This window comes from Phacochoerus africanus, chromosome 16 (assembly GCF_016906955.1).
Source record: "Phacochoerus africanus isolate WHEZ1 chromosome 16, ROS_Pafr_v1, whole genome shotgun sequence".
Classification (NCBI taxonomy): domain Eukaryota; kingdom Metazoa; phylum Chordata; class Mammalia; order Artiodactyla; family Suidae; genus Phacochoerus; species Phacochoerus africanus.
In genome coordinates, this window is record NC_062559.1 from 42,830,481 (window position 1) to 42,857,906 (window position 27,426).

Sequence of the window (27,426 nt, forward strand, 5' to 3'; positions counted from 1 at the left end):
CGCTAAGACACAAAAGAAACCTCATTTTAGTGCGCTTTTTCTCCCCAGCCTTAAAACATTTGACGTTGCTTTTCTAAGCTCAAGCATTTTCCCTAAGTCTTTAGTGAGCAGAGTACCTGCTTTATTAATTTGAGCTCCATAAATGCCCATTTGTTTAAAGACAAAATCAAGACCCTCCCTGCATTAATCTCTTGCCTAAGGAGATCTCTTTGGGCTGGGAAGAGTATCCTCTAAGGCTCTCATAGAGCAGTCATCTATGCCCTGCAAAGGCCCTGGGGAATTACCTCACGCCAGCACCTGCCACCTACCTTAAGCATGTAGCCTGTGATGGGGAAGGCACCTCTGCTTCTCCCCAACGCCCATGCCTGGCAGCCTGGCCTGAGAGACTAGGGCCACAGTCCTGGTGTCACACTCTTCAGGAGAATGCCTACACAAGGCTGTTTTATCAAAAAGACTTAAATCCCACCTTTAACCTGGGACATGGTCCTGAAGCTTCTGAAATTGATAAGCTGCATTTAGCTCACCCTGCATTATTAAGCCAAGACTGATCAGAGAGCACGTTTAGAACTGTGGGCCCAGACGGCAACACGAAGGCCTGCTGGTTCAATTAAGAAAGCTGCTGAACAGCCCTGCTCCACTTCTCACTCTCCCCTTTAACGGCTTCACTTCAGCAATGGCCTCTTCCTTTTTGAAGAAAAAGGACACATCATTTAGTTCATGCAGAAGACTGGGAATTCCGTAAGCCGGAATTTAATCTAGTGATTCATTCTCCAACTCCATATGCACAAGAATAACTTAGAAAGTTTAGTCATATCCGAGGTTTATTATCTTGAGTCCCACTTCCACAATCCTGGTCGTTCAGGTCAAGATAAGGCCTGTGAATTTGCTGTTTAAACAAGCACTCCCTGGCACTTGGATGCAGAGGTGGTCCGGATCACACATGGAAATCACGTGGTTCCTCTACAGCGCGGCTGTGTGACTGAGCACATCTCCTGACCTCTAAATTTCACCTTTAAAACCGGGAAGTAATTCCTGAATGTCACGCTTTTGCTGTGATGTCCAACTAAGATGATGCAGAGACCAGCAGGTTGGCAAAGGGTGCACAGACGGGTCACCTCAGAAGACCTGTCCTAATCTTTCTGTCCTGTCCTCCAGCTTGGAGCCAGAACATGCCACTCATCTCTTCAGAGCCACAGCCTCCAACCTGTCAATAAGGATGGCACTGCTTGGTCACACCAAGGCCCCGGACACCTGGACCACTCAGGCTCATCCGGCCCCAGAGCCACAGGGAAGAAGATCCTCTGCAGGACGTCCAGGAACAGCAAACTCCATTTCAATAGCTTCAACACAGGGGCTTGGCGCCCTCCACGTTCTTAGTCTAGCTTTAAACTGACTGCAACACTGCCTGTGAGTCATCATCTCTGATACAGAATTTGTTCCTTTTCAGTTTGGGTTTGGGTAGCCCATCAAAACCAAAAGCTAAACAAAGAGAGAGACAAGCCAAAAAAACCAAATACAACACTAACAGAGTCCTCTGCCAAATCTGCTCCTACAACTTGCCGTTCACATCTATGTAACAGCTATGATTTGGTTTCCAGGAGGCCCTTTGAACTGAATATATATAGCACCTTGATTTTTAAACACATGAAACATATATGCATTTAAAAAATTACATATAAAAGCACTGGGCTTTGCTTCCTCCTCTCCATACTCCCAAGCAAGGGACTGAAGAGGGTTGAAGCTGCTGCTGGAAACTAAGCAGGGCAACAAAACACTTTAGCAAACTTTATTCCCTGAAGTTGAAAGGCGGCGCTGCCCTGCAGTCGTCATACCACCTCGTCAGACTCCAGTCCGTGGATCTCGTATAAAGTGTCCAGTATCGCCAGCTGCTTTTCCATGGCAGGGAGGTAAAGGCTGAGGTCCCTCTGCATCCCAACACTGAAAGCTGCTTTCTGGTGGTCGCCTTCCTTTATGGTTAACGCAGCCACAAAATCTTCATAGGATGGAGCTGCCCTCAGAGCTAACTGCAAAAGAACTGCCCGTGAGAAGCTGCACCACAGCTTGCACATGCATACACACACGCTTGCACACATACACAGAGCTGAGGAGAGCAAGAGCAAAAAAACAGGAATACACTCCTCCAGTGTGTGGACTCTAAAATTACATTTAAAGCAGCAAATCAAGTAACTTGAACCTTTTTTTAAGGCTAGAAGCAGCAAGTGTGTACTTGGGCCATCTTGAGGACGAAAAATGCCATCGAGTCTGGGAATGCCGGGAGAAAAGAAATTTGAGAAAAGCTCTTTTCTCTCTTTTCCCCCCCTCAGCTTTATTTTTATTTTTTACATTCTTTTAAATATTCTTTTCTATTATGGTTTATCACAGGATATTGAATATAATTCCCTGTGCTATACAGTGGGACTTTTAAAAGTTTTTATTTTATACTGAAGTATAGCTAATTTACAATGTTTCTGTTAAATTTCAGGTGTACAGAAAAGTGATTCAGTTACACAAAGCATATATCCATTCTTTTTCAGATTCTTTTCCCATATAGGTTACTCCATATAGGTTACTGTGCTGTAGGTCCTTATTGATTATCTATTTTATATATAGTAGTATGTATATGTTAATCCCAAATTCCTAACTTATGCCCCTCAACACACTTTCCCTTTGGTAAGCATAAGTTTGTTTTTGAAGTCTGTTTCTGTTTTGTAAATAAATCCATTTGTACCCTCTTAAATTCCACATATTAGTGATATCATGGTATTTGTCTTTGTCTGACTTACTCCACTTAGTATGATAATCTCTAGTTTCAACCATGTTGCTGCAAATAGCATTATTTTATTCCTTTTTTAATAGCTGAATAATATTCCATTATATATATACACACACATATATATATATATACACCACATCTTCTTTATTCTTTTCTCTGTCAATGGACATTTAGGATGCCCCCATGCCTTGGCAATCGTTAATAGTACTGCAGTGATTACGGGGGTGCGTGTGTCTTTTCAAATTATGGTTTTCTCCAGATAGATGTCCAGGAGTGGGAATTGCTGGATCCTATGATGGTTCCATTTTCAGCCTTTTAAGATACCTCCATATTGTTCTCCAGAATGGGTGTCCTAATTTACATTCCCACCAACGATGTAGGAGGGTTCCCTTGAGAAAAGCTCCATTCTCATTCAGTGACCCAGACACTTGCTGCTGAGTGCTCAGAATTACCTGTATGCATGTTGCTACCAGGCTCTGTGCATGGCCAACCTGGCAGGTGCCTCATACTCCATATACTCATCTCCATAGACTTTCCTTGCATATCCTTTATTTCCCCCCACATGGATAATATTTCCTTTGTTTTCTTGAATATCTTCTAAAATGGAAGGGGCTATCGTTTGTTGTTGGCTTGTGCGCTGATGCTTTAAGGTGTTTTACTCCAGCTAATTATTTAAGAACCTTGTACAGTTTCGATCCCTATTTTACATGTGGGCACCACACAGCTAAAGAGTGCCAGGGCCAGGATCTGAACTTAGGATGGTCGCTATGCTTTTTCAAACATACCACTTCCCTGACAGAAAATTTCCTAAGCTCCTTATAGCTCCCTTCCCTCTGCCTTCGCAGGCCAACTGTTCCCTAAGCTTGCTAAAATCTGCTATCTGGCATCTACTGGGTTGGCTCTGCTGAGATCTCTAGACTTATCAGAATCTTGAATTATCATTCTGCAGTTGCTTTCGTGAGCTTCCTTATGTTGAAATCCTTTGAAAACCAACACCCCCTCTCCCCCTTTTTGCAACTGCAGAGCAAATGGCATTATCACGCAAGGGTTAAAGCACAAGCATGGGTGTGGAGACCTGGACTTGAATCCCAAACCTCTGACAGATTAGCTTGAGGAATTTAAGCAAGGTGTTTAAACTCATAGAACTTCCGTTTCCTCACCTGTAGAAAACAACTGATACCGCTTTCCTTATTTGAGGGATTAATGAGACATGTAGGATGTGTTTATTTCACTGCCTGGCACACAATAAATACACAAATAATGGCAGGAGTACAAGGGAGAGCAGAGAGTGACGGGAAGACAACTGACCTAAAATGTAATGTGAGAAAATCTCCTAGAACTGAAGAATATGGGTCTCCAGATTTAAAGAGCTCTCCAAGTGCTCAGCAGAATGAGTGATAAAGCCTCAAAGGAGAACATGAGGACATTTTAGAATGTGGGGATAAAAAAAATAGATCCTAAAAGCATCTAGAAGGAGGCGAGAAAGGTTTATACACAGTGGAACATGAGATTTTGCAACAGTACTTCTAGAAGCTTGAGGACAACCGAGGAATGCCTTCAAAGTTCTGAGGGAAAACTGCTATTAACCTAGAATTCTGCACCAGCCAAAGCAACATTTTAGGGAAAAAGGAGTAGAATAAAGACATTTTCAGACACACGGAAATCCCCAAATTTAGCTCCCTTGCACCCTTTCTTAGGAAGCTACTAGAGGATGGATACCATCAAAAAAAGGAACTAGATCAAGAATTAGGAAGCCAAAGGACCTGGGAAATGAAATCAAGGTGAAGTAAGGATTCGATATGGGATAATTAGTGAAGAAAAGTCCTAGGGCAACAGTAGTACAATAACTTAGTCTAGGATAAGAGTTTAGAAAGTTCTGGAAGGGAAGACTCAAAAAAAACCCCACAGACTGATACATTTGTGAGTTCAAAATGATGGCGATTGGACAGACTGGATGGTGCAGGGAAAAATATAAAACTCATATAATGAAGAACAAAAAGAAATCATAGAATTGTGGCTCATCATCATAATATAAGCTTGTGATATAAGGTGGAGACAGGGGAGGTGAGGAAGTGAGAATAGGTCTAAGAGAACTAAATTCTAATCTGTAACAGAAAGTCAACATTAATTAAAATTAATAAGTTAATTAAAATTGATAAGGCCACAAAGAATAGTAAATAGTTTTAGAATTACAGAGGTATTGGCCTTTTTTCTTTTTTGGCCACGCCTGAGAGGCATGTAGAAGTTCCTAGGCCAGGGATCAAACTCAAACTTGTGCCATAGCAATAACCAGAGCCACAGCAGTGACAATGACTTAACCCACTGAGCCATCAGGGAACCCCTAGAATTAGAGAGGTATTGGAAGGAATAGCCAAAGTAGTTCAAAGTGGCAACCTCTTTTAGTGAGTCTGGGAAGCAGGGAACAAAAGGACTGTTATTCTCTGCTATAACCATTTTTTCTTCTTTGTTTTTTTTGGCTGCGCCTGTGGCATATGGAAGTCCTCAGGCCAGGGGTCTAACCGTGCCATAGGAGTAACAATGCCGGATCCTTAACTGCTAAGCCACCAGGGAACTCCTATTATAACGTTTTTGGACTTTGTGATAAAAAATGAAACAAAACTCAAGGTACGTACATTTAAGTAGAATAAAAAATTTTTAAAGCTTCTCTGGAGTGGGGCCCAGGACTATGCATTTCTCAAAGGCTCCTTGGGGATGTAATGTGGGCTATTTGGGAAACAGCGACAGAACTCAACTGGAGAAGAAGCCAAAAGGAGGAAGCCACAGAAAGCGGCAGAGCCTGGACTGGGAATCAGTTTCATGGATGAAATAGTTTAGTTCACTATTTGGCTTGTAAACAAGTCAAATTCCTTGGCATGAAAGATCTTTCCCTGGGAGTTCCTTGCTGATCTAGTGGTTAAGACTCTGCTGCGCTTTTACTGCTGCAGCCCAGGTTCACTTTCTGGTCTGAGAACTGAGATCCCATATTGAGTCACTGCAGCTGAAGCAAAAAAAAAAAAGTTTCCCTGAGCAACCAAGATCAGTCAGTAAAATGAGGAGTTCCCAATGTGGTGCAGCGGAAACAAATCCGACTGGGAACCACAAGGTTGTGGGTTCAATCCCAGGCCTTGCTCAGTGGGTTAAGGATCCGGCATTGCCGTGAGCTGTGGTGTAGGTCGCAGACGTGGCTCAGATCTGGCGTTGCTATGGCTCTAGCATAGGCTGGCAGCTAGATTAGACCCCTAGCCTTGGAACCTCCATATGCTGCAGGTATGGCCCTAAAAAGACAAAAAGACCAAAAAAAAAAAAAAATCAGTCGGTAAAATGAATTTGCCCCTCCAAATTGTAATTAGTACATTAGAAAACTCTATAAACTTTCCAAAGTAGGGATGACTTGGAGAATAAGAGGAGAGGGGCTGAAAGGGCATTTCTAGCTTCCCCACTGAGAAGGCTGTTGCCAAATGCTTGACATAATCTATTTTTCTCTAAAACCGGCAACTTTAAAAATCACTGTCGCAGTCCCCGCCATGGCTCAGTGGAAACAAATCTGACTAGCATCCATGAGGACGCAGGTTCAATCTCCGGCCTTGCTCAGTGGGTTAAAGATATAGCACTGCCATGAGCTGTGGTGTAGGTCGAAGACATGCCTCGGATTCTGTGTTGCTGGGGCTGTGGTGTAGGCCAGCAGCTATAGCTCTGAATAGACCCCTAGCCTGGGAACCTCCATATGCTATAGATGTGGCCCTGAGAAAGACAAAAAAAACCAAAAAAACAAAAACAACCCTGTAAATCAAATCAAATTATCATGCTGTGTGCCTTAGACAAAAATCAAACCATCATGTGGAGTGCCTTAACCATACAGTAGTGTATGTCAATTATTTTTCACTAAAACTAGAAAAAATTAAAACATTAAAAAGTGAGAGAAAATATAAAATTATACAATCAGCCAAATGTCAAAAAATTGTATGCATATACAGAATAAGTATACAAAATAAAGATAATTATATAATACAAACATGTAGATATAAAAACAAAAAACAAACATCTATAGATATATATTTATATAAATATATAAAATGAAATAGAATAGTATTGAAAGAATATGTGAAAGTATACGAAAACAACAGCTAAGAAGGTAAAACCCAAAAATGTTAAAAATGGGAAACTATATTTAATGTCCTATGATAAACATGATGGAAAATAATATTTTTAAAAACTATAAAGAATGTTAAAAATGATTTCTACAGAATGATGGGAATGTGGACAATTTTAATTTTTACCCTTTCTATTCTTCCATAGTTTCTAAAAAATTTGTACAGTGAGTCTAAATTACTACATACTGGGGAAAATCCTATGTTAAAATGTCCTTTTGAAGATTTGTGGTTATGATAGATTTTCTGCTATAACTGCATTCTTGTTGGTAACATCTCTTCAATCATCAATTTTTTGGGATTAAACTCTGCCTTCTGTAGTAGGAAAAAAACAACCCAGCCACAGTTATGTTTCTTACAAGCAGTGCAACTCAAATGCTTTCGTGCTTTATCATCTCACTAAGGGAACCTGGGTAGCAGGCAATCACATATCACAGGGAGACAGACTGTAGCAGCATCTTTTGTCTAATTTCTCACTAGCAGCATCTCAATTACTCTGTCTTCCCTGTGGAGAGCTGTTACGTGTGGGATGAGCCTTGGAGACAGCAGATCTGCATTTAGACCTGGGCTCTGCCACTGCCTCACTTTGGGATTGGACTTAGTTCTGAACTTGTAGAAGAGTTGGGAGTTAATCCTGAGGATTACCAAAGATAATAAACACAGAAGTACCTGGCACAGTGCCTGACACACAGTGAGTGTCCGAGAGCCATACAGTAGCTATCACTGTGTTATTAACCATGCATTGAAGGTTAAGCGTGAGCAGTTTGTGGCTGCAATTGGTCTGGCTCCTATTCCAGTGAACAGGGGACATAGAGCTAGTCATCTCTATGCTTTCAAAAATGTCTCATTTTTCACTAAAATTTGATTTATTCCACGGCAAATTCTTCCCACTTTCTTTACCTGTCTCCTAATAAATCATGACCTGAACAGTTCTTACCTTAGGCAAATGGTATCTCCCCTGCTTTAATGTAATAAAAGACATCATCTGCAAGACTATTTTTAATCCCTGACCTTCCAAAGAACATTCACATTCTATGACATTTCCTATTGCACCATTAACGTGAGACTGTCTTCTCATGGCTGCATCTGACTAAGGCTGACCTCTGACCAGCCAGGAGACTCAGAGTATTACTGCTGACATAAAGGAGCCATCCACTCCTGTTATCTTACAAAGTGGGCTAAGTGATTTGTCCAGGGGACTATGATTTCCAGCTGTGGGTCCTTCCTAGGTCGTGCAGGGACGGAAGGAGTGGCAGGTAACAGAAGCCAAAACATATGAACACGAACACCTCCACATATAAAATAACCGGGTAAGAAGAGATTTCTTGCCCTAGCCACTGGCAACCCAGGTCAGTTAAGGCTCAAAAGTAAAATTCGTTTAGGAAAAAAAAATTGACTAAAGTCTGAGAATTAAGAGAACTGACTGTAACAGGCAGCAGAGGGAGCTACGGGTTTGAAACCACTGCTGGTTTCCCCTCGATGGTGAGCATCTGGCAGCCTGCTGCCACCTGTCTCTGCGATGACACGCTCTACCGCCTATCCGAAAGGCAATCACTTCTGAGACAACTCTTCACAGGGTCGCTGGAACGAGACAGAGTGATGCACACTCAACAGTCTTTTCTCACTTTTTATTGCCAGCACTTCCACACAACAAAGACCTACAGACTGAAGTGGAATAAGCAACATTTTGTTCTTATTCACAAACACAAAGCAAGCAGAAACATCAGACACACAAAACACCTCCCTGCGACCATCAGAATATTAGGAGGCAAAAGGAATACTTACCGCAAAAACCCCTCGAACTACCCAGCCGTGGTGCTGCCGTAATGTTTTACCATACGCATTATCTTGAAAAGAAGAAAAACTCCATGAGGAACAATTTCATCAGAATTTCATGTGCTCTTTCTAATGTATGTAGTAGCACATTCCTATTGGATTAAAAACTTATGGAAAAAGTTGAACTACAAGATTGTATACCCCAGAAGTCCTGAGTAGGAAAAAAGGTCATATAGATTTTTTTAAAAAGAACAACTGGTATTTCCACTTGTACTCTGTGTCAAAATATCTGAACTTCAGCTTATTATCATGGTTGGAAAATTCGATGTATATAAGGAAGTAAAGAAGGAGGAAAGCATATTGGAAAATAGAGACTAAATAAAATTAAAAATACACTGTAAAAATATAGAAATGCAATTCTTTGAAATGCTGAATGAGCCCGAGCCAATCCCTCAGCTGACCTCTCTAACCATTTGTTTCTCCTTTGTAAAATGATCTCTAAGGTCTCTTCAATTCTAACATTCTTTTCTGGGATGTCAAATGTTTGTCCCTCTGACCCTGGATATACAGTATGAAAGCTGGAAACTTTTAAAACTATTAATTGGAAAGAATGGCTTCACGTTACTAAGCTAGATATTACGTAATTGGTGAGGCCTAGCAATAAAAAGTCATTCACATTCCAGACTTTAAAGATAAAAATCTGGTTTTGTCCCAATGTGGTTTTATTTTTTTGTCTTTTTAGGGCCATGCTCGTGGCACATGGAGGTTCCCAGGCCAGGGGCTGAATTGCGGCTGTCGTTGCTGGCCACAGCCATGTGGGAGCAGAGCCGTGTCTGCGACCTACACCACAGCTCACGGCAATGCCGGATCCTTAATCCACTGAGTGAGGCCAGTGCCGGAACCCACGTCCTCATGGATCCTGGTCAGGTTCATTAACCACTGAGCCACGACACGACGGGAACTCCTGTCCCAATGTGTTTTGAAAGGAGATTTAAAAACTGCTATATAATAATTTTAATTACAAAAAAATCTGAAGAACAAGATGACTACATTTTACGCAATGGATGTGTTCCTGAAGGCTCTGAATAATTCAATATATGCAAAATTCAAAGCTGGTTTTCCCATAGGAGTAAACGCAGTCTCAGGAGACAAAACTACATCATCACACAATGTATTTATTTCAGGGCTGCGTTTTATTTTCTCAGCATCGTCTCCAACGGCCTACAGAGTGCTCGCATTCCTAAATTACAGCACGGAATACCATGGGGGTTGTTTGACCTTCATTATTTTTTACCACATCTAAATTTTATTTCAAAACCTATTCATTTTCGTGTGCTAGTTTCAGCACCGGTACATGTACCACCGCCATTTAATCAATGTTTGGGCAATACAGTAAGATGATATAAAGATATTTTAAATTATCACAAGAGCAGCTATTAAAATAACAACAACAAAAAAAGAGACACCAAAACCACAACCTTAAGTTCCTATGCAGTAAAAAGCAGTGTGGTTCACAGAATACCACCAAAGGACATCAGGTGTCTAGCTGCATTTTAGTGAGCAAAAGGGTGCTGCCATGTGGTTGTAACTTAAACACAGTCTACAATTTTTTAAGCCCTCTAGCTTTGAAATGATATAATTCTTGTCAAGTTCTATTTTTAAAATTTGTGTGTGGCTTTATTAATACTTTTAGCATACCATACTATCAATTTTATAGAACTCAAGTTTGCATAAAACAGATTACATTTTGTCTAAAAGAAGATTGTACATCTCTAATAAAAGCAGATTCCCTGGCATCTAAAGTTTTAGGAAAGGTTGAAATGCCAGCACCCAGTGTGGCGAAGCTAAAGTGGAAACGATAAAAGTCAACAGATTCAAGTGTAGAAAGGACTCTCTGAAACAGGTGAAAGGAGAACGCAAGATTAAATTTAATCTTTTTTTCTCTGAAGAGTCTGAGTATACTAAGGTATCATCAAAGATACAAATCTTCTATTTAAGCCACATTTTTTTTTTTTGGTCTTTTTTCTGGGGCCGCTCCCGAGGCATGGAGGTTCCCAGGCTAGGGGTCTAATCGAAGCTGTAGCTGCCAGTCTATGCCGGAGCCACAGCAACACCAGATCTGAGCCATATCTGCAACCTACACCACAGCTCACGGCAACACCAGATCCTTAACCCACTGAGCAAGGCCAGGGATGGAACCCGCAACCTCATGGTTCCTAGTCAGATTCGTTAACCACTGAGCCACGACAGGAACTCCTATTTAATCCACATTTTAAAATCTACTTGAGGAGTTCCCGATCGTGGCGCAGTGGTTAACGAATCTGACTAGCATCCATGAGGACGCAGGTTCAATCTCTGGCCGTGCTCAGTGGGTTAAAGATATAGCATTGCCACGAGCTGTGGTGTAGGTCAAAGACATGCCTCGGATCCCGCGTTGCTGTGGCTCTGGTGTAGGCCGGCGGCTATAACTCCAATTGGACCCCTAGCCTGGGAACCTCCATATGCCGCGGGAGCGGCCCAGGAAATAGCAAAAAGACCAAATAAATAAATAAATAAATAAAATCTATTTGGTTCTCTAGGGACATGTTATCAGGGACATTTTGGATGGTATATAAGACCTTGGTGGAGAAAGGGTTGCTAGCAGACCAAGTGCATAGGTAGGCAGAAAATACCAGGCAGAGCCTCTGAGGTAAATCAGCAAAACAATCAACTTTCCAACTGTCTACAGAGCCATGTGGGCTGGCATGATAGTGCACATGTCCAAGGAAGGCATCCTGAGGTGACTCACAGAGGCAAGACAGTGGGAATGCTTTCTTTCTTGTGATCCTAATCCAGGTAAGGTACTAAGTGCCATTAAAAATAGAGGTGAAACCCAGTTCTATTACAATCTGCTGGTGGACGTCCACAATGGAACAGCTGCTGCATTCAACCAGAATTTGGTGAGAGTCTACCATACACCCCTCACTGTGCAAGGCAGCAGGGATCTTGGCCTGATTTAAACTCAAACTCCTATCTTCAGGAAATTCATGGTCTTATTTATAAGAGAGCCAGCCTTTAACAAATCATCATCATGCAAATTGTCAACTGCTATAACAGAGATCTGAATCCAGTACTCCAGGAATAGGAAGAGAGATGAATCCAGCCTGGGAGCATGTGGACAGAGAGAATTTTCCAAGGAGTCTCAAAGGCTGGGCAGGGCAGAGCGGAGGGTAGTGACCAGGATTGCAGACAGAGGAAGCACATGGAGCTGTAAGAGATGGTGGCCTGAAGGGGGAGCAGTTCACTAGGGCTGAAGATCACTGGGCCTAGGGCCAAAGTGTGAAGACCTTTTTATGCCAGGTCAAGAGTTCTAAACTTTCCACCAGAGGCACAGTGGTAGTTAAAAAATATATATAACACTTCCTGCTTTTTTTTCTGATTTCATAAATAATGCATGTTCATTGTTAAAAATATGGAAAATGCAAAAAGGGAAACGCTAAAGAAAACCCTAGTCATGCCTCCTGAAGATAACCGTAGAGGGCACTCAGAAGGTCTAGTCTCTTAAGCCTTTTTTCCTATGCAGATAGTAGTGTTTTCTTTTACTAAAAGTGATAATCATTCTGATTTAGAGTTACAGGAGGAAAATAAAAAGAGATCCACATTTCTTCATGGTATGCAACAAACAATGCTCACTGCCGTCCTGTTTGTGCCTTTGGCTCCAGAACTCACCTGGCAGACAAACTGCCTGTTCATCGGGCTCTGAAGCCAGGGTTACCCCAAGTGCAGGGACTGTATACCTTTCCTACGCTTTGCCAGTGAAGTCAGCTATTCAAAAAAAAGCCCAGAAACCCTTCTCCATGCCCTTTCTATGGGACACCAAGAAAACAAGGACGCTGTATGTCCAAATAAGAGGAGCAGCCTGGTCTAAGGAAGGCGAAGTGTTTGTACAGCAGCACGACCTGTGGCCCTCATTGGGCTCTTCTAGAGGAGGCAGGTGGTCTTTGCTGCGCCTGCGCCTTGCCAAAGAGGCTCACTGGGCAAAATGTGGGCCGGATAGTCTAACAGGAGAAGAGTAGGCTGAGAATTTAGGCTGGGTCCTGACTTAAGCCTAGGAAGACCACTGCTGCAACTTAAAAGCAACAAATAGGGAGTTCCCTGTTTTGGCGAAGCGGTAATGAACCTGACTAGTATCCATGAAGATGCGGTTTTGATCCCTGGCCTCGTTCCGTGGGTTAAGGATCCAGCGTTGCACTGAGCTGTGGTGTATGCTGCAGATATGGCTTGGATCATGCACTGCTGTGGCTGTGGCAGAGGCCAGCAGCTGCAGCTCCAATTCAACCCCTAGCCTGGAAACTTTCATATACCGCATGTGCAGCACTAAAACACATAAATATATAAATAAATGCAATAAATAAAACTCACTGAAAGAAAAGGAAAGGAAAGGAAAGGAAAAAAAAAAAAAGGAAAAAAGAAAAAGAAAAAGACTTGTCCATAGTCCTTAGTTGACTTCTAGGGCTGTAAATATCCCTGCTATGCAAGATTGCATTAATATAAGATGAAGTCTAAGCCTGACCCCTATTTTGGTTACCCACAGAAGATTAGATAATGAAATACATTAATCTTCACCATAATACCCAGTCATTATCATAATGCATGTTCTATAATCTGGAAGTATTTTTGGCCTCTGAAAGACATAAATGATACCCTTCTCCCAGTTCTTCGAGATGTGTCACTTCCTCAAAAACTGAGTCAAAATTTCTGACTAGGAAGTATTTGAGAATCACCTTGCTGAATTTTCTCCCTTTTACAAATAAAAAAACAGAAGACTCAGAGAGATAGTTTTTTGCCCAAGGTCACAAAGTTAAAAGCAATGAGAACTTGGCTCATTTACGTCACATTAAACCACTGAACAAAAACTAATGTTTATTCTCTGTGATAAAACAAAATAACAAACATGAAAAACATGCCTTCTCTCAGCCATTTCTTGAACAAAACTGGAAACATTCTATTTATGGACACAACCCAGATCTGATTTCTTTACTGGTTAGTCAGAAACTTGCTGTGAGGTATTTAGAGATGATGCCTCAACCTGTTACAGCATCTAAATGAGAGCAACTTTTCCATTCTTGCTGGTGGATAACTATTCTGTCCAGGAACAGAATATAAGACAGTGTTTCTCTTACTGTAAATCTACAATTGGTAAGAATTTGTAAAGTTACTTTAGGGTGTAGAGAGGAAAAAGGAGAGATGCAAAGCTAAGTTTTAGCAGAGAGCTTGGGAAATAAACAAGCAAAGCCAGAAACATGGAATCAATCATTCACTAAGCTCAGGAAGTGTCAATCATCTCAGCCCTGCAAATAAACTAGGAAGTCCTCAGGCAACAATCAGCAACAAGTTTGAAAGTGAATAAGCAGTGAATAAACCTGAAAATACCGAATGAAAGCGGAAGTCTGTGTATAATGTGACACCACGTACCTGAGTTTAAAACATGCACTATATTACTAGATACTTTGTGGACAAATAAATATACAGTAAAAGCATAAAACCACTCATTATTATAATGATAAACTACCAATTCAGGATGAAGATCTTCTTTGGAAGTAATAGGGTCACAAGGTGGTAGGTGGCATTGTATTTATTTGGTTAAATGGTAAACGTTTGATATAATTTAAAAACCCACCTATTTGGAAAGTACCCCAAATTCTTTATAGTGACTAAGCTATATGGATAAATGAACTGTATGGAGAAAAGCCAACTCAATAACCAGTTGACAGAGATGAAACAAGTACCCAGAGCTACCCTTTGTTACCTTCAGGCACCAATGAGATGAAAACTTGTACCGTAAGCCAGGTCTGCCATTAGAGGCTCATGCTGTGAAGAGCCCTGGAGAGGGCACGACCTGATTCACACTGCCCAGGAGTTGCGGTCAAGGTAATTAGTCAAGTTAGGATTTGATGCAGAATATCTGATTATGAGCCTGACATTGTATCTCTCATACAACTCTCGTTTGTGAAAGCCTTTCATATTAAATACATAACTGAGCATCCTTTACAGTTTTTTCCCCATTCTGTGCTAGAGATCTTGGTTAGGTTAATGCTTACCTGACATTTATGGAATCATTCTGAGGTGAGGGATGTGGCCACATGCCAGCCCACTATGGGAGTAATGCTGAGCATATAACATTTAATACAATGGTGCATGAAATGGCAGAGCAATTTTTCTTCCCTTCACTTAGAAGGATGCTTTCCAAAGGCTCTTTTTGATGTGGCATCTGCAAATGGAGGGCCTCAGCTACAGTGTGGACCATTAAATATATCTGCCTTGTTACCCAACTCTTGCCTTAGAATGATGTCTAGAGAATGTCAGAGGACACCAAGAGTTCAGAGCAGCTCTTGGTATGAGAACTCCCAAAATATTCCCCTCTGCTCATCATTATAGGGGATCCAAGTGATGGCTCAAATGCTAAAGGGGGCAGTATAAAGCCCAAGGCCTCCTTCCAGATGTTGAAAACTCATTCTAGGTCGCAGAACTGCAGCAATACAATGACGATACATGCATCTTCCAGCCAGTTAATAGATGTCAAGGCTTCCACTGTGTCATTGAGGACTTTTACATATCATCTTCCGAGCCACTAAGACTATACAAGTTTTATGAGCATGTATAGCATGCTTTCTTTAGCAATGTGTTCAAATTTGGGAGTGCCACAAAAGGTTTATCCTTCATTCATCCCGGCTACCTGTCTTGCTATTCCTAGGCTAGGAAAAGCTTTCAGGTATTGGAGAACCAGCCAATCATAATGAAAAAGAGGCAGAATTAACTGATGCTATGGCTAATTAATTTTAGCACCTTTATTTCTCCTTATTAAATAATCACTTAGACACAGTCAAAATTCCCAAATAATCAAAATGTAGCCTAGTGACAGGTGAGCTTCAACACCCCAGCTCTAGATGAATGGGTCTCAAACTTGAGCATGGATTAGAATCACAGGGATGACGTGTGAACACATGTATCACTGGCCCCACCTTGGGAGTTTCTGAGTCAGCTGGTGTCAGGTGGGACCCAGTTGTCTGCACTTCTAATAAGTTTCCAGGTGGTAAAGATGTTGCTGTCCTCTGCCCACTCTGAGAACCACTGATCTACATCTGAGACCCTATGGAAGGTACTTATCCTCTCTAAACCTCAGTTTACTCACTGTAAAAGGGGAGTACTCCGAAGATTAAATGAAATGTTTACAGAGAACCTAGTGTCATGCCAACACTGGGTACTCTATAAATGGTAGCTGTTATTACAATAACTCACTCGATTTTAGAATTAAATGCAGCTGATCTGCCTATAAGATAGCACAGAAATTGCACATACCCTCTCTTTTACCTACATACCCAAACTCCCTCATTTTAGACAATGTATCAGTTCTGCTTATAAAGCCTATGATTTCAAAATGAGAAAAAAGAAGCCATTAATCCAGAGGAATATGCATCAAGGAGCATATGGGTTCTGAACAGTTAATGCGTAAACATTTCTCATAAAACTATTTGTTTGCACAGAGCTTGCTGTGTCTGTGTCCGGAGGGGGTTGGTTAGGGGAGTGTTATCTCTCTACGCTGAACAGCAGCAGGAACCTGGGAATCTCTACAAGCAAAGGTGATTTAAATCATGAAAACTTCTGAGCAAAGGCTGAGCGTCAGGATGAAAATCTCCAATGTATGGTCCCTCTTCCTTTCTGCTGAAAACAGTCCACAGGGGAAGAGAGGGAAGGAGAAGCTGAGACTGGCTGTGATTATTTCAGTTCTGAAGCAGCATTCACCCTTCGAGCTGCCTCTCTTTTCACAATGTCAACATCTCTAGGCCCAGTTCCCAAATTATGTAAAAGGGAGGGGAGGAAAAGGAGCAGAATGAGGGATGAGGGAAGGGCAGAAAGGTTATATCCTCAACTTCCTCCACCTCCAAGAGGCAAAGCTTTTCTTTTTGGTTGCTAGTGGCCGGGTTCTACTCCATCCCAGCTCCACTAGAAGAGTCGCGAGATTAGCATCCCCCACTTCCCCTCACACAGACAGCCACTACACAGCAACAGCATCCTGTGTCATGTGGTGTCCGCCAGGCACAGAGTGCTGAATCCCATATCATCTGCATTTCCTGCAAGGGGCAGAGTCTTCCTCCAACGGAACTTTCTCATATTAAGAAGTTAGTCTGGAGAGAAAATTTGGCCTTGGCAACTGAGCTTTGCAAACTTTCCATTTGTGATTAGGGACAAATAAGTCCCATTTTCTGCCAGGTCATTAACTTTGTATGTCATGATAAAAATACAAACAATAATAGAAGCTAACTTCTATTAAGTGCTTATTATGAACCAATTTTTTTTTTAATTGCTCTTGCTTCTTTTCAATGTGTCTCACCACTGTTGCACAGATCCATACACTGAATGGATTTCAGACAAGGCATTCTTTATTTTTTTTGTCTTTTTTGCCTTTCTAGGTCTGCATCCGCAGCATATGGAGGTTCCCAGGCTAGGGGTGTAATCGGAGCTGTTGCTGCCAGCCTACGCCAGAGCCACAGCAACGCCAGATCTGAGCCACATCTGCGACCTACACCACAGCTCACGGCAACGCCAGATCCTTAACCCACTGAGTGAGGCCAGGGATTGAATCCACAACCTCATGGTTCCCGGTCAGATTCATTTCCACCGTGCCATGATGGGAACTCCATGAACCAGTTTTCTAAACTTTCCACATGCATAAACCTATTTAATCTTTACAACAATCTTATTAGGGAAATCAAATCATCACTCCCATTTTATAGATGAGGAGACAGAGGCAGAGAAAAGTTTAGTAAATTGCTTAAGGGCACAACACCATTTGCTGGTGAAACCTGAGAGGCCAAGATCTTAATCTCTCCACAAAGCCGTAAAGTTTGGTAGATACTTTAGCGGGTCCATGGTGAGTCTAACTTTGAGTCCTGAAATCAGGACACAAAGGGCAGAATATAACTGACACTGCCCTGGAAACTCAGGGATGGATGAGAAACTCCAAAATGCAGGCACCTCAGGGATGGTAGAGACTTTTGTGGAAGAAATGAAGGCTCTGGAAGCAGGGATCCCAAAGTGACACTGCTCCAGATCTTTTGTGGTCTTAGCATATCTCTAAATCTTGCAGAATTTCAATCACCTAACTTGTAAAAATAGACTGATGTGAGGACTAGGTTGTCTGAATTTTTAATACAGTATTACAGAAATAACACCTTTTATTGCTTCATGGCACTTCAGCTAGTTTCCAGACAGGGAAGCCTGGGAAAATCATGAGAGGGCAGGATCCCTCAGGGCTCATGACCCAGAGGGAGGACAGACAAAAGGAAGAACCCACCCCTGACCCTGATAAAATTCTGCTGTGAACACTGGCTCCTCCTTCCCAACAGAAGCATCTAATTCATTCACTTCACTATTTATAATCACGGCTGCTTCGAGTGTGACCATGTGCTTCTCTACAACATAACAATACAGGGCTTCAAAATACATGGAATTTCATTCCCGCCCATGCACCCGCCAGCGCCTCAATGCTCATCCTGGAAGGATTTCCTAAGTGAGAGTTCAGTCACTTTGTTAGGAGCACCACGAGGACGCTTCCAAGTCTTCAATGTTTTCCAAAAATGGCCTGACAGATGCAATGAACCATCCATCTCTCCATCCACCCACCCATGTTTATTAATAAGCACCTTCAACATTCCAGGCGCTGCATTAAGTGCTAGAGATAGAGGGCCATCTCCTTTGACCAAGGCCTTCATCCTAGTTTCAACCTGAGGAGCACAAGATGATGCCCAACCCTTCCTCTCACTTCAGAGCAAATTCCCAGGGATCCCCCTCCCTTTTACTGCCTCCAAAACTAGCTTCCATTTGGATATTGATTTTAGAGAACTATACAGTATAATTTAGGAAGAACTAATGTCTTAAAAATAGTAGGTTTTCCTATTAAGAGAGAGCTCGCTATTAATTTAGCTCTTTTTTAAAGATATACTGACTTTTAATAAGTTAGATCTAGATTACTAGGTCACTACCTCAGGGTTCTTTTTTATCAAAGCATATACAAAACATCATCATCATAATAAACATTAATAATAATGAAGTAGAAAAAAAATCAAGTCTTGAAAAGCAGACCCTGTCTCCTCCACCAGGGGTCTCCATTTCACACTGCAGTCAATCAACCAATCAACACGTAAAGAACACTCACTCAGGGCTGTCTGGATGTCCTTTTCTCCATTTTTCACTTCTGTCAAAAAGCCCTTCAAAAATTTGAGACCTCTAAAACAAAAAAGAAGAAATATAATTTTCAAAATTCACTCATATTAAATGGGTATATAGAAATGACATTAGCTTCTTTTTAAGAGTATCTTAGGTCAAGTCACATAGCAGTCCTCTCTGAGTTTCTTCCCTGTCATTTCCCTTTAGCTTTCTCTAGACCCTTCTTATCTGAAATACCAAAACAGTGGTTTTCAAAATGTAGTCCCAGGACCAGAGGCTTTAGCATCACCTGGGAACTTGTCAGAAATGCAAATTTGGGAAGCCTCATTCCAGATTTACTGACTTAGAAACTCTGAGTTTCGAGTGGCGCAATTTCTGTTTTTTTCAAATAAGCCCTCCAGGTGATTGTGGTGCCACTAAAGTTTGTGATCCACTGACTAAAGACAAACCAATCAACTGTATTGTCTTTTATGATACCAATCTTATATATTCTATTAACAATGCTTCTCACCATCAAGATGGAGGCAAAAAGAAAGGTGGTGTTCTATTCATTAGGTCTTTATACAGCTGAGTCACAGCTGTCCCTCAAAAGCAGTCTCCTTTGTATGGCAATTGTTTTTGGAGGTAACATTTCAACTAAGCGGGATTTTAACTGCTGCCCCACTGCAGCTGCCTTACCTCTTCAGCCACAAGAGGGCTTCTGTAGCTGAGTTCCGAACCTGGGCTACGTCGGCTTCCACTTCATGCAGCACTATCTTTTGGAGGGTGGTAAACTCTTCCTTGTTGGTAATATACTTCTGATTTACCTTCTGCAAGAAAAGGAGGGAAACAATCTTAGGTTAAAAATGTTAAAGCTGGACTTCCCCGGTGGCTAAAGGATAAGGATCTGATGTCGTCACTACTGTGGCTCGGGTCACTGCTGTACGCAGATTCGATTGCTGGCCTGGAAACTTCCACATGCTGTGGGCTCGGCCGAAAAAAAAAAAAAAGTCTCTATCACCTTCCTTACGGTTTCAAAGTAATGGGTTTTATTTGTTTGCAAGTTTTTATGAGGCTTATGCTAGAATTAAATATTCTAAGGGTTTAAAAGCACTGTTTTTAAAGTATTTTTTTCTGTGAGAAATGTTCTTACAGCTGACCTGTACTTTTCATGCTGAGTAAAAAAAGTCAAGAGTTATTTGTCTCTGAATGAGATTTCAGGCAACTCCTCCCTCTAAATATACAGGGACACAGAGATAAGCCAGTATATTCACCTTAATATTTCCAACTAGATCCATTTTAACAGGAGCAAACACCGTGGGGCCAAGTTTGTCTACAAGAAAAGAATGAAAACATCTTTGAAGAAGGGATTTTTTTTCAAGTGGAAAATAAGTTTTATAGCAACAATGAATTAAACAGATTTACTACCCCCCACAAACTTTAATTTTTTGCTTTTAAATCACTTTCTAAACATAAGCTGGAAAGCTTTCTAGGACACCGTTACTGCTTTCTTCTACTAGTCTGCTCTCAAGTGAGTAACTATAATGCAGCCCTAGGGGCAGGTGAAGATAACCTTATAAGTCTGAATGCATATTGTAATCCTTAGGGCTGCATTGTCCAATATGGTAGCCACTAGATGTGTGGCTTCTGAGCACGTGCAATGTACCCTCTTCCAAACTGAAATGTTCTGTTAGTGTAAACACATACCAGATTTCAAAGACTTAGTGCCAAAAAACAAAATTATCTCATTACTGACTCGTTTACATTGATTCCATGTTGAGATGATATTTTGGATATACCAAGTTAGATAAAATACATTATTAAAATTAGTTTTATCTGTTTTGCTTTACTATTTTAATGTGCTTGCTAGAAAATTTTAAATTATATATGTAGCTTGAATATTTTTGTGGCATAGGGCAACTAAAAACTAACACAAAGGGGTACAAAGAGAAAATTTAACAAAATTCTAAAAAATACTTGACAACCAAAAGAAAGACAGAAACAAAGATAAGGAGCTAAAAAGTCAAAAGAAGAAATAAAATAGGATACTAAAAAAATAATTGATAAATTGACTAGAAATCAAGAAAGGAATAAAGAAAGGAACAAAGAACAGATGAGGAAAACAGAAAATAAATAGCAAGAAGGGAGAAATCCACTGCAGGCTTAAATATACCCAAACGATGTAATTTATTACACTAATAAAGCACAGGGAAAAAAATGACAATTTCAATAAATATAAAAATTACATTTTGTAAAATTAACTCATTCATGATTATAAAAAACAATTCAATATACAAAAGTCAACTGCATCTATATGCTATTAATGAACAATTGGAAAATGAAATACTTTTTTATGATAGCATAAAAAAACTATAAAATCCCCAAATTTATTCCTAACAATAGATGTACAGGACCTCCACACTCTGTAAAATGTGGTTAAAGAAGACCTCAGTAAATAGAGAGCTGTAACAGCACACCCATGAGCTGAAGACTCGATGCTGTTTAAGACGTCAACGTCCTACCAATTAGTTTACAGATTCAACGTAATCTTTTTTTTTTTTTTTGTCTTTTGTCTTTTTTGTTGTTGTTGTTGTTGTTGCTATTTCTTGGGCCGCTCCCGCGGCATATGGAGGTTCCCAGGCTAGGGGTCGAATCGGAGCTGTAGCCACTGGCCTACGCCAGAGCCACAGCCACGCGGGATCTGCGACCTACACCACAGCTCACGGCAACACCGGATCCTTAACCCACTGAGCAAGGGCAGGGACCGAACTCGCAACCTCATGGTTCCTAGTCGGATTCGTTAACCACTGCGCCACGACGGGAACTCCTTTTTTTTTTTTTTGTAATCTTAATTAAAATCTTAACAGGCTATTTAATAGAAATTGAAAAGTTAAAATTTATATGGACATATAAAGGAGTCAGAATTGCCAAAACATCTTGGAAAAAAGGAACACAATTGGAAGACTTATATTCCAAGGCTGATTTTTAGCCTTACTATAGAGGCACAATAATTAAGATACTGTACTATCAGGATAAGGAAAAACCAACAGATCATTAAAACAGAAGACAGTCCAGAAATAGACCCACATTTATAGGGTCACTTAGTTTTCAAAAAGCTGCCAAATTAATGTAAAAGGGAAAAGATGCTTTTTCAACAAATGGTTCTTAAACAACCATATATATGGAAAAAAAAAAAAAAGAATCCCAACCCTTACCTCACACCACATACAAGAATTAATTCAAGATGAATCATAAATATAAACACAAAATCAAAGCTAAAGAGTATAGACGACAACACAGGAGACTATCTTCATGACCTTGGGGATAAGCAAAGATTTCTTAGGACACTGAAAGCATTAACTATAAAAGAAATAAAACAGATAAATTGGATTTAATGAAAATTAAAAACCCTGCTCTTCAAAAGACATCACTAAGAAAATACATGAGCAAGCCATAGTCTGGGGGAAAATACTCAGAGCAAGTATGTCTACAATGAAATGTTATTCAGAACATACAAAGAACTATTTCAACTCTATAATAGAGAGAAAATTAGCCAACTTTTAAAAATGGATTAAAGATTTGAACAGATTTCACAATGGAAGAGATAACAATGGCCAATAATTATATGAAAAAGTACTCAACATCATTAGTCATCAGGGAAATGCAAATTAAAGTCACAACAAGATACCACCAAACACACAGGTATGGCCAAAATCAAATATACTGACACCAGCAAGTGCCAGTGAGAATATGAAGCAACCAGAATACTCATACACTGCTGTTGGAAATGCACAAGGTGTAAGCACTTTTTATGAAATTAAACACATAAACATATAAATCAGCAATTCCACTAAGTATTTACTCAAGAAAAATGAAAGTATGTACCACAGACACAAAAATCTTCAAGTAATTTTACTTACAATAGCTCCAAACAAGAAACTACACAAATGTCTATCAGTAGAAGAGTGAATAAACAAACTGCAGTATAATCACTTAATACTAATCAGCAGGAAAAAGGAATGAGCTACCAATGCATGTAACAAAGATGAAGAAAACATACTGGGAGGAAAAGCCAGATACAAAGAGTACCTTACATGACTCCATCTATATGAAATTTTAAAACAGACAAAATGAATCTATGGTGACAGAAATCAGTATGGTTGCCTCTGGCTGGGTGATAGGTTGGGGACTGACTGGTACAGGGAACATTCTAGGGTGATGAAAACATTCTCTGTCTTGATAGAGGTGTGGACTACACAGGTAGACGCATTTGTCAAAACTCACTGAGTCTTAATAATTAAGTTCTATGCAAAGTATACCTCCATTTAAAAAAAGATACATAGCTAAAAGAATTATATAGCAAATTTCAACACACTAGCAATTCCTGGTGTTACTGACTCCATAAAAAGTAAACATAATTTAAATTTATATACATAATTCTTAAAAATCTCAAAAAAAAAGTTTTAGCTGGTGAAATTTTTTTTTTCATAGTACTTGAAGATCTGTTCAGCTACGTTCACTTTGGCTCTTAAGTATGATTTCTATAAAACAGAATTCCCCCTTTTTCATTAAACAACGCTGAGATTGATATTTAATCACAGTCAGAGATGAAACGGAAATACGCAGCAATGATTAAGATCACACAGTTCTAACCGCATGTGGAAGAGGTGGGTAAGAAGTGTCATCTCATAGTTCAGGATATTTCTACTAAAAAATAACTGCAGTGTAACAGATTCTAGATACTTATACATTTAAGGCAAATCCACCAATCTTACCTAATACTGGAACCACAGCATAACATGATGCTAAGAATGCTTCTGTGGGAATGCCACTGTCTTCCAGAAGTTCAATGTCACTAAAGCTAAACAATTTGGTGATACAGAGGAGGAAAGATTAAAAATACAACATCAGCATCCTCTGCAGTTTGGAGGTAGCTGTAAAATAACTGCCCCTTTGTGGGTCAAATCCTTTAGCCTGATTTCACAAGTATACCCCCAGTGATTTTTTCCATTATCATATGGTCTAATAAAATCATTTTCTAAAGATAATCCACCAAAACAAGCTAAAATTTGTCAAGAGGTATACTCTGACAATCCAACTCCTTCTGATCCACTGCTTCAGACAAGGTGAAGAGAGGAAAGCGGACACTTGGAATGCTACATTCTCTATTGTTAGAACATACCACCAGCTGAAAGGAACACCAGGACTGACGTTGCAGAAGGAAAGCTGGTATCCAACTGTCAGTGATTTTAGAGTACAGAATACCTGGTGTTCATGGTACTAAAGAAAGTTGGGATAACTTCTTGGCCTTCTTCCCAGTGGGATTCTGGAGAGCTGCGTGACGAGTGTGATTCAGGCTGCACCAAGCTGCTGTCATGATTTCCCAGGTTTTCCTCTCCATCTTCCTTCATGTCACCTTGGACCGCAAAGTAGAAGATACTTGTTACTAACCTATTTATTTATTATAAAGATTAAAATATACATTCACTGTTAGACATTTCTAACACAGAAAAGTGTCCAGAAAGAAAAATCAGTGAAATACCATACTTACACACACGCAAATAAAACTGGGTTTAAACAGAGGCCGAGTTTCATCCTGCTTGTTTTCACAGAATGGTGTATCATGAATATTTTCACTATCATTCAATACCCTTCAAAAACATGATTTTAGTGATCATGTAACATTGCATCATGCTCATAGGGAGGGCATTTGGGTGGTTTCTAAAATGGTAATAATATAAATATAGTGGATCCCCATTATTAGTGTATTCTGTATTTGTGGATTTCCCTACTTGCTAAAGTTTATTTGTAATACTAGTCAATCAATGCTTGTGGCATTTTTTTTTTTTTTTTGGTCTTTTTCGGTTCATACCTGCAGCATGTGGAAGCTCCCAGGCTAGGGGTCAAATCGGAGCTGCAGCTGCTAACCTACACCACAGCCACAGCAATGCCAGATTCGAGCCACATCTGTGACCTATACCACTGCTCACAGCAATGCTGGATCCTTAACCCACTGAGCAAGGCCAGGGACTGAACTCATACATAGCCTCACGGATACTAGTCAGGTTGTTACCACTGAGCTACAAGGGGAACTCCATTTGTGGCACTTTTGCAGTCATTTGTGGACATGTGCAGACTGGTGAAAACATTTGAATTACTTGATACAAGTGTTCCCAGCTGATGTCAAACAAGGTGACCTCTGCCTTCTTGTTCCAACCTTCATAGTGCGCACAAATGTGTTTATTTAGTGCCATGTTTTTGCATTTTGTTGTTGATTTTGCTGTTTAAAAGGACCTTCAAAGATAATGCTATCTTGTATTCCTAAGCACAAGAAAGCTGTGATGTGCCTTATGGAGAAAGTCCATGTGTTATATAAGCTTATATAAGATAAGCTTCATTCAAGCATGAGTTATAGTGCTGTTGGCCATGGGTTTGATGTTAATGAATCAATAATAGGTATTAAACAAGGTATCTTTAGAAAGAAACACACATAAAACAACATTATGTACTGATCAGTTGTTGAAAATGCGAAGAGAGGCTTGCACGAACCTAGCCATGTATTTCCCCTAGGAGCAACATTCAGTATTTGAATAATAATGAAAATTAACTGTAATGTCATAAAGGACATCCCTGTCCACAGATATTTGTCCTTATGTCTGACTATTTCCTAAGGACAAATTCCTAGAAGAAAATTACTGGGTCAAATAAATAACAGGACTCTTCTAACAGAATTTCTTCTGTCTTGATTATCTACTCAAGGAATAAGACTTTAGCAACATATGGATTGTTTGCTGCAGATGAGCAGTTATGAAAACGCATCTTCTTTTTCCTCAACTCGCCAGAGGAGATGAGGATGAAACTTTTAAAAAAAAATTATTTTCAAAATATATTTTACACACAACACAATTATGGGTGTCGTGGATTGATCTGAAGTTAGTTTTAGTGGTTAGAGCCAATGAAATTAGTATATTCAAAAGGGCAGCATTTTCAACTACAGGCTATTACCTGAAATTTGGGAAACTGGCCTAAAACCTGATGGTGGTTGCTGAATTCTGAGACCCTCAGGCCTCACCAGAAACCAGGAGGATGGGAAGTGAACCCCCATAATTTGACCAGACTCTTAAGTCTCACCCCAGAGCCTATGTTCCAAGGACTTTGAAATTCAGAGTGGAAGGCCAGTGTCATAACTCTCTACAAAGTCAGCCGGGACAGCTACAGCTCACAGAAGCCCATAAACATCAGCTAAGAACACTGAGTGGGAAAATTCCTCTTCCCTCTTCCTTTCCAACCAGGGGTCAGATGAGACGGCAGGATGCTGTCAAGTGACCGTGTTATCAGGAGCTAGCTGGCATGCTGTCTTGAGGTCACACTCCATCAAGTGTCATCATGGATAATGAATCAAACCCTCAACATTCTTTAGTCAATGCCTTGCTTCAGGCCTTTTTGTTTTTTACCTGTTATATTATCGTCTGTATTTTCTTCACTTGATAAGCTGCAATCTGTTTCTGCAGGTTTCAAACATAAGGAGCTCTTGTTTTTCATTAGGATTTCTTCATCATCGTTTATTTCCATATTCACAGATCCATTTTCACAACTGTTTAATTCCATTTGCCTGAAATTTTTTTAAAAGGAAAAAAGCCAAAAAGTCCAATTATTTGGTCATAAATAGACTGCACAGTTAGATCTTATTCTGAGAGATGGAGGAAGGGTTCACAATTACCAATTCCGTTCAACACTGATGACCAGACGGATTTGTTAAATCAAGCCAAAGCTCTCACCAGCCTGCCTCACAGGCGGGTATCTTCCTGTGTTGGGAGCAAGCTTGTCTCCAGACCGAAGTTCAGAAACCAAAGAGCCACTCAAGGCTCTTCACAACACCCTCAACTGACTCATCCGTCCTGCTCCCCGCCAGCAACAGGAAATAGGCATTGACAGCTCTTTGGTTTTCAATCAGTTTTTCTACAGGTACCACATTTTACACTTTTCTCACTTTCCTCAGCTTCTCCCTGGGAGGTTTTTTTTCTCTTTTCAGCTCTCAAATTACCAGCCACTTCCATTTGTTTGCCTAGCAGTGAGCTGTCTAGAAGCCACAAGCTGTGGTCTGGGAAGACAGGAAAAACCCAAGGAGGACAGGGTACCTCAAGGATTTGCTGCTCTTTTGGGTAACAGAAAATGCTATTGTAACACGCAAGTGGAATAGCTGAGTCTGTTAAAGGGACAATCATAACATTTTCTTCTAATAAGAATAAAGGGGAAAAGGCCCAAGCTATGTGGTGACTCCAGGAAAAGCATTTTTTAAAAAGAAACACTGTATTTCAACTTGGCAATTAAAAATATAGGAGTATACTGATGAGATACCTCAAAAGAAAAAAAAAATCTAAAAAGATGCTCCTAGTAAAAATATTTAGAACAGGAGAAAAGCATTAACCAAAGTGGAGAAGAATCCTTGTACTAAAGAGGCAAACAACACTATTTAGAGAAATGAAATATTAAATAGTAATCTGAAAGGACAAATACATGGACTATCAAAATATGGGAATGCTT

General features: G+C 40.3%; 1 protein-coding gene across 1 annotated transcript in view; it reads right to left on the reverse strand.

Moving 5' to 3' along the window:
• Positions 1-803: 803 nt before the first annotated feature.
• The window catches only part of PLEKHA8 (pleckstrin homology domain containing A8), a 55,409-nt gene continuing 28,786 nt past the window's right edge, over positions 804-27,426 (reverse strand). The window contains exons 7-14 of the mRNA XM_047763105.1: positions 26,337-26,494; positions 24,148-24,298; positions 23,658-23,743; positions 20,157-20,215; positions 19,582-19,712; positions 18,893-18,963; positions 8,707-8,768; positions 804-2,024 (exon numbers count right to left, since the gene is read on the reverse strand). Of these exons, the coding sequence (XP_047619061.1) occupies positions 1,827-2,024; positions 8,707-8,768; positions 18,893-18,963; positions 19,582-19,712; positions 20,157-20,215; positions 23,658-23,743; positions 24,148-24,298; positions 26,337-26,494 (916 nt within the window). The 3' untranslated portion in view covers positions 804-1,826. The remainder of the gene's footprint in view (positions 2,025-8,706; positions 8,769-18,892; positions 18,964-19,581; positions 19,713-20,156; positions 20,216-23,657; positions 23,744-24,147; positions 24,299-26,336; positions 26,495-27,426) is intronic.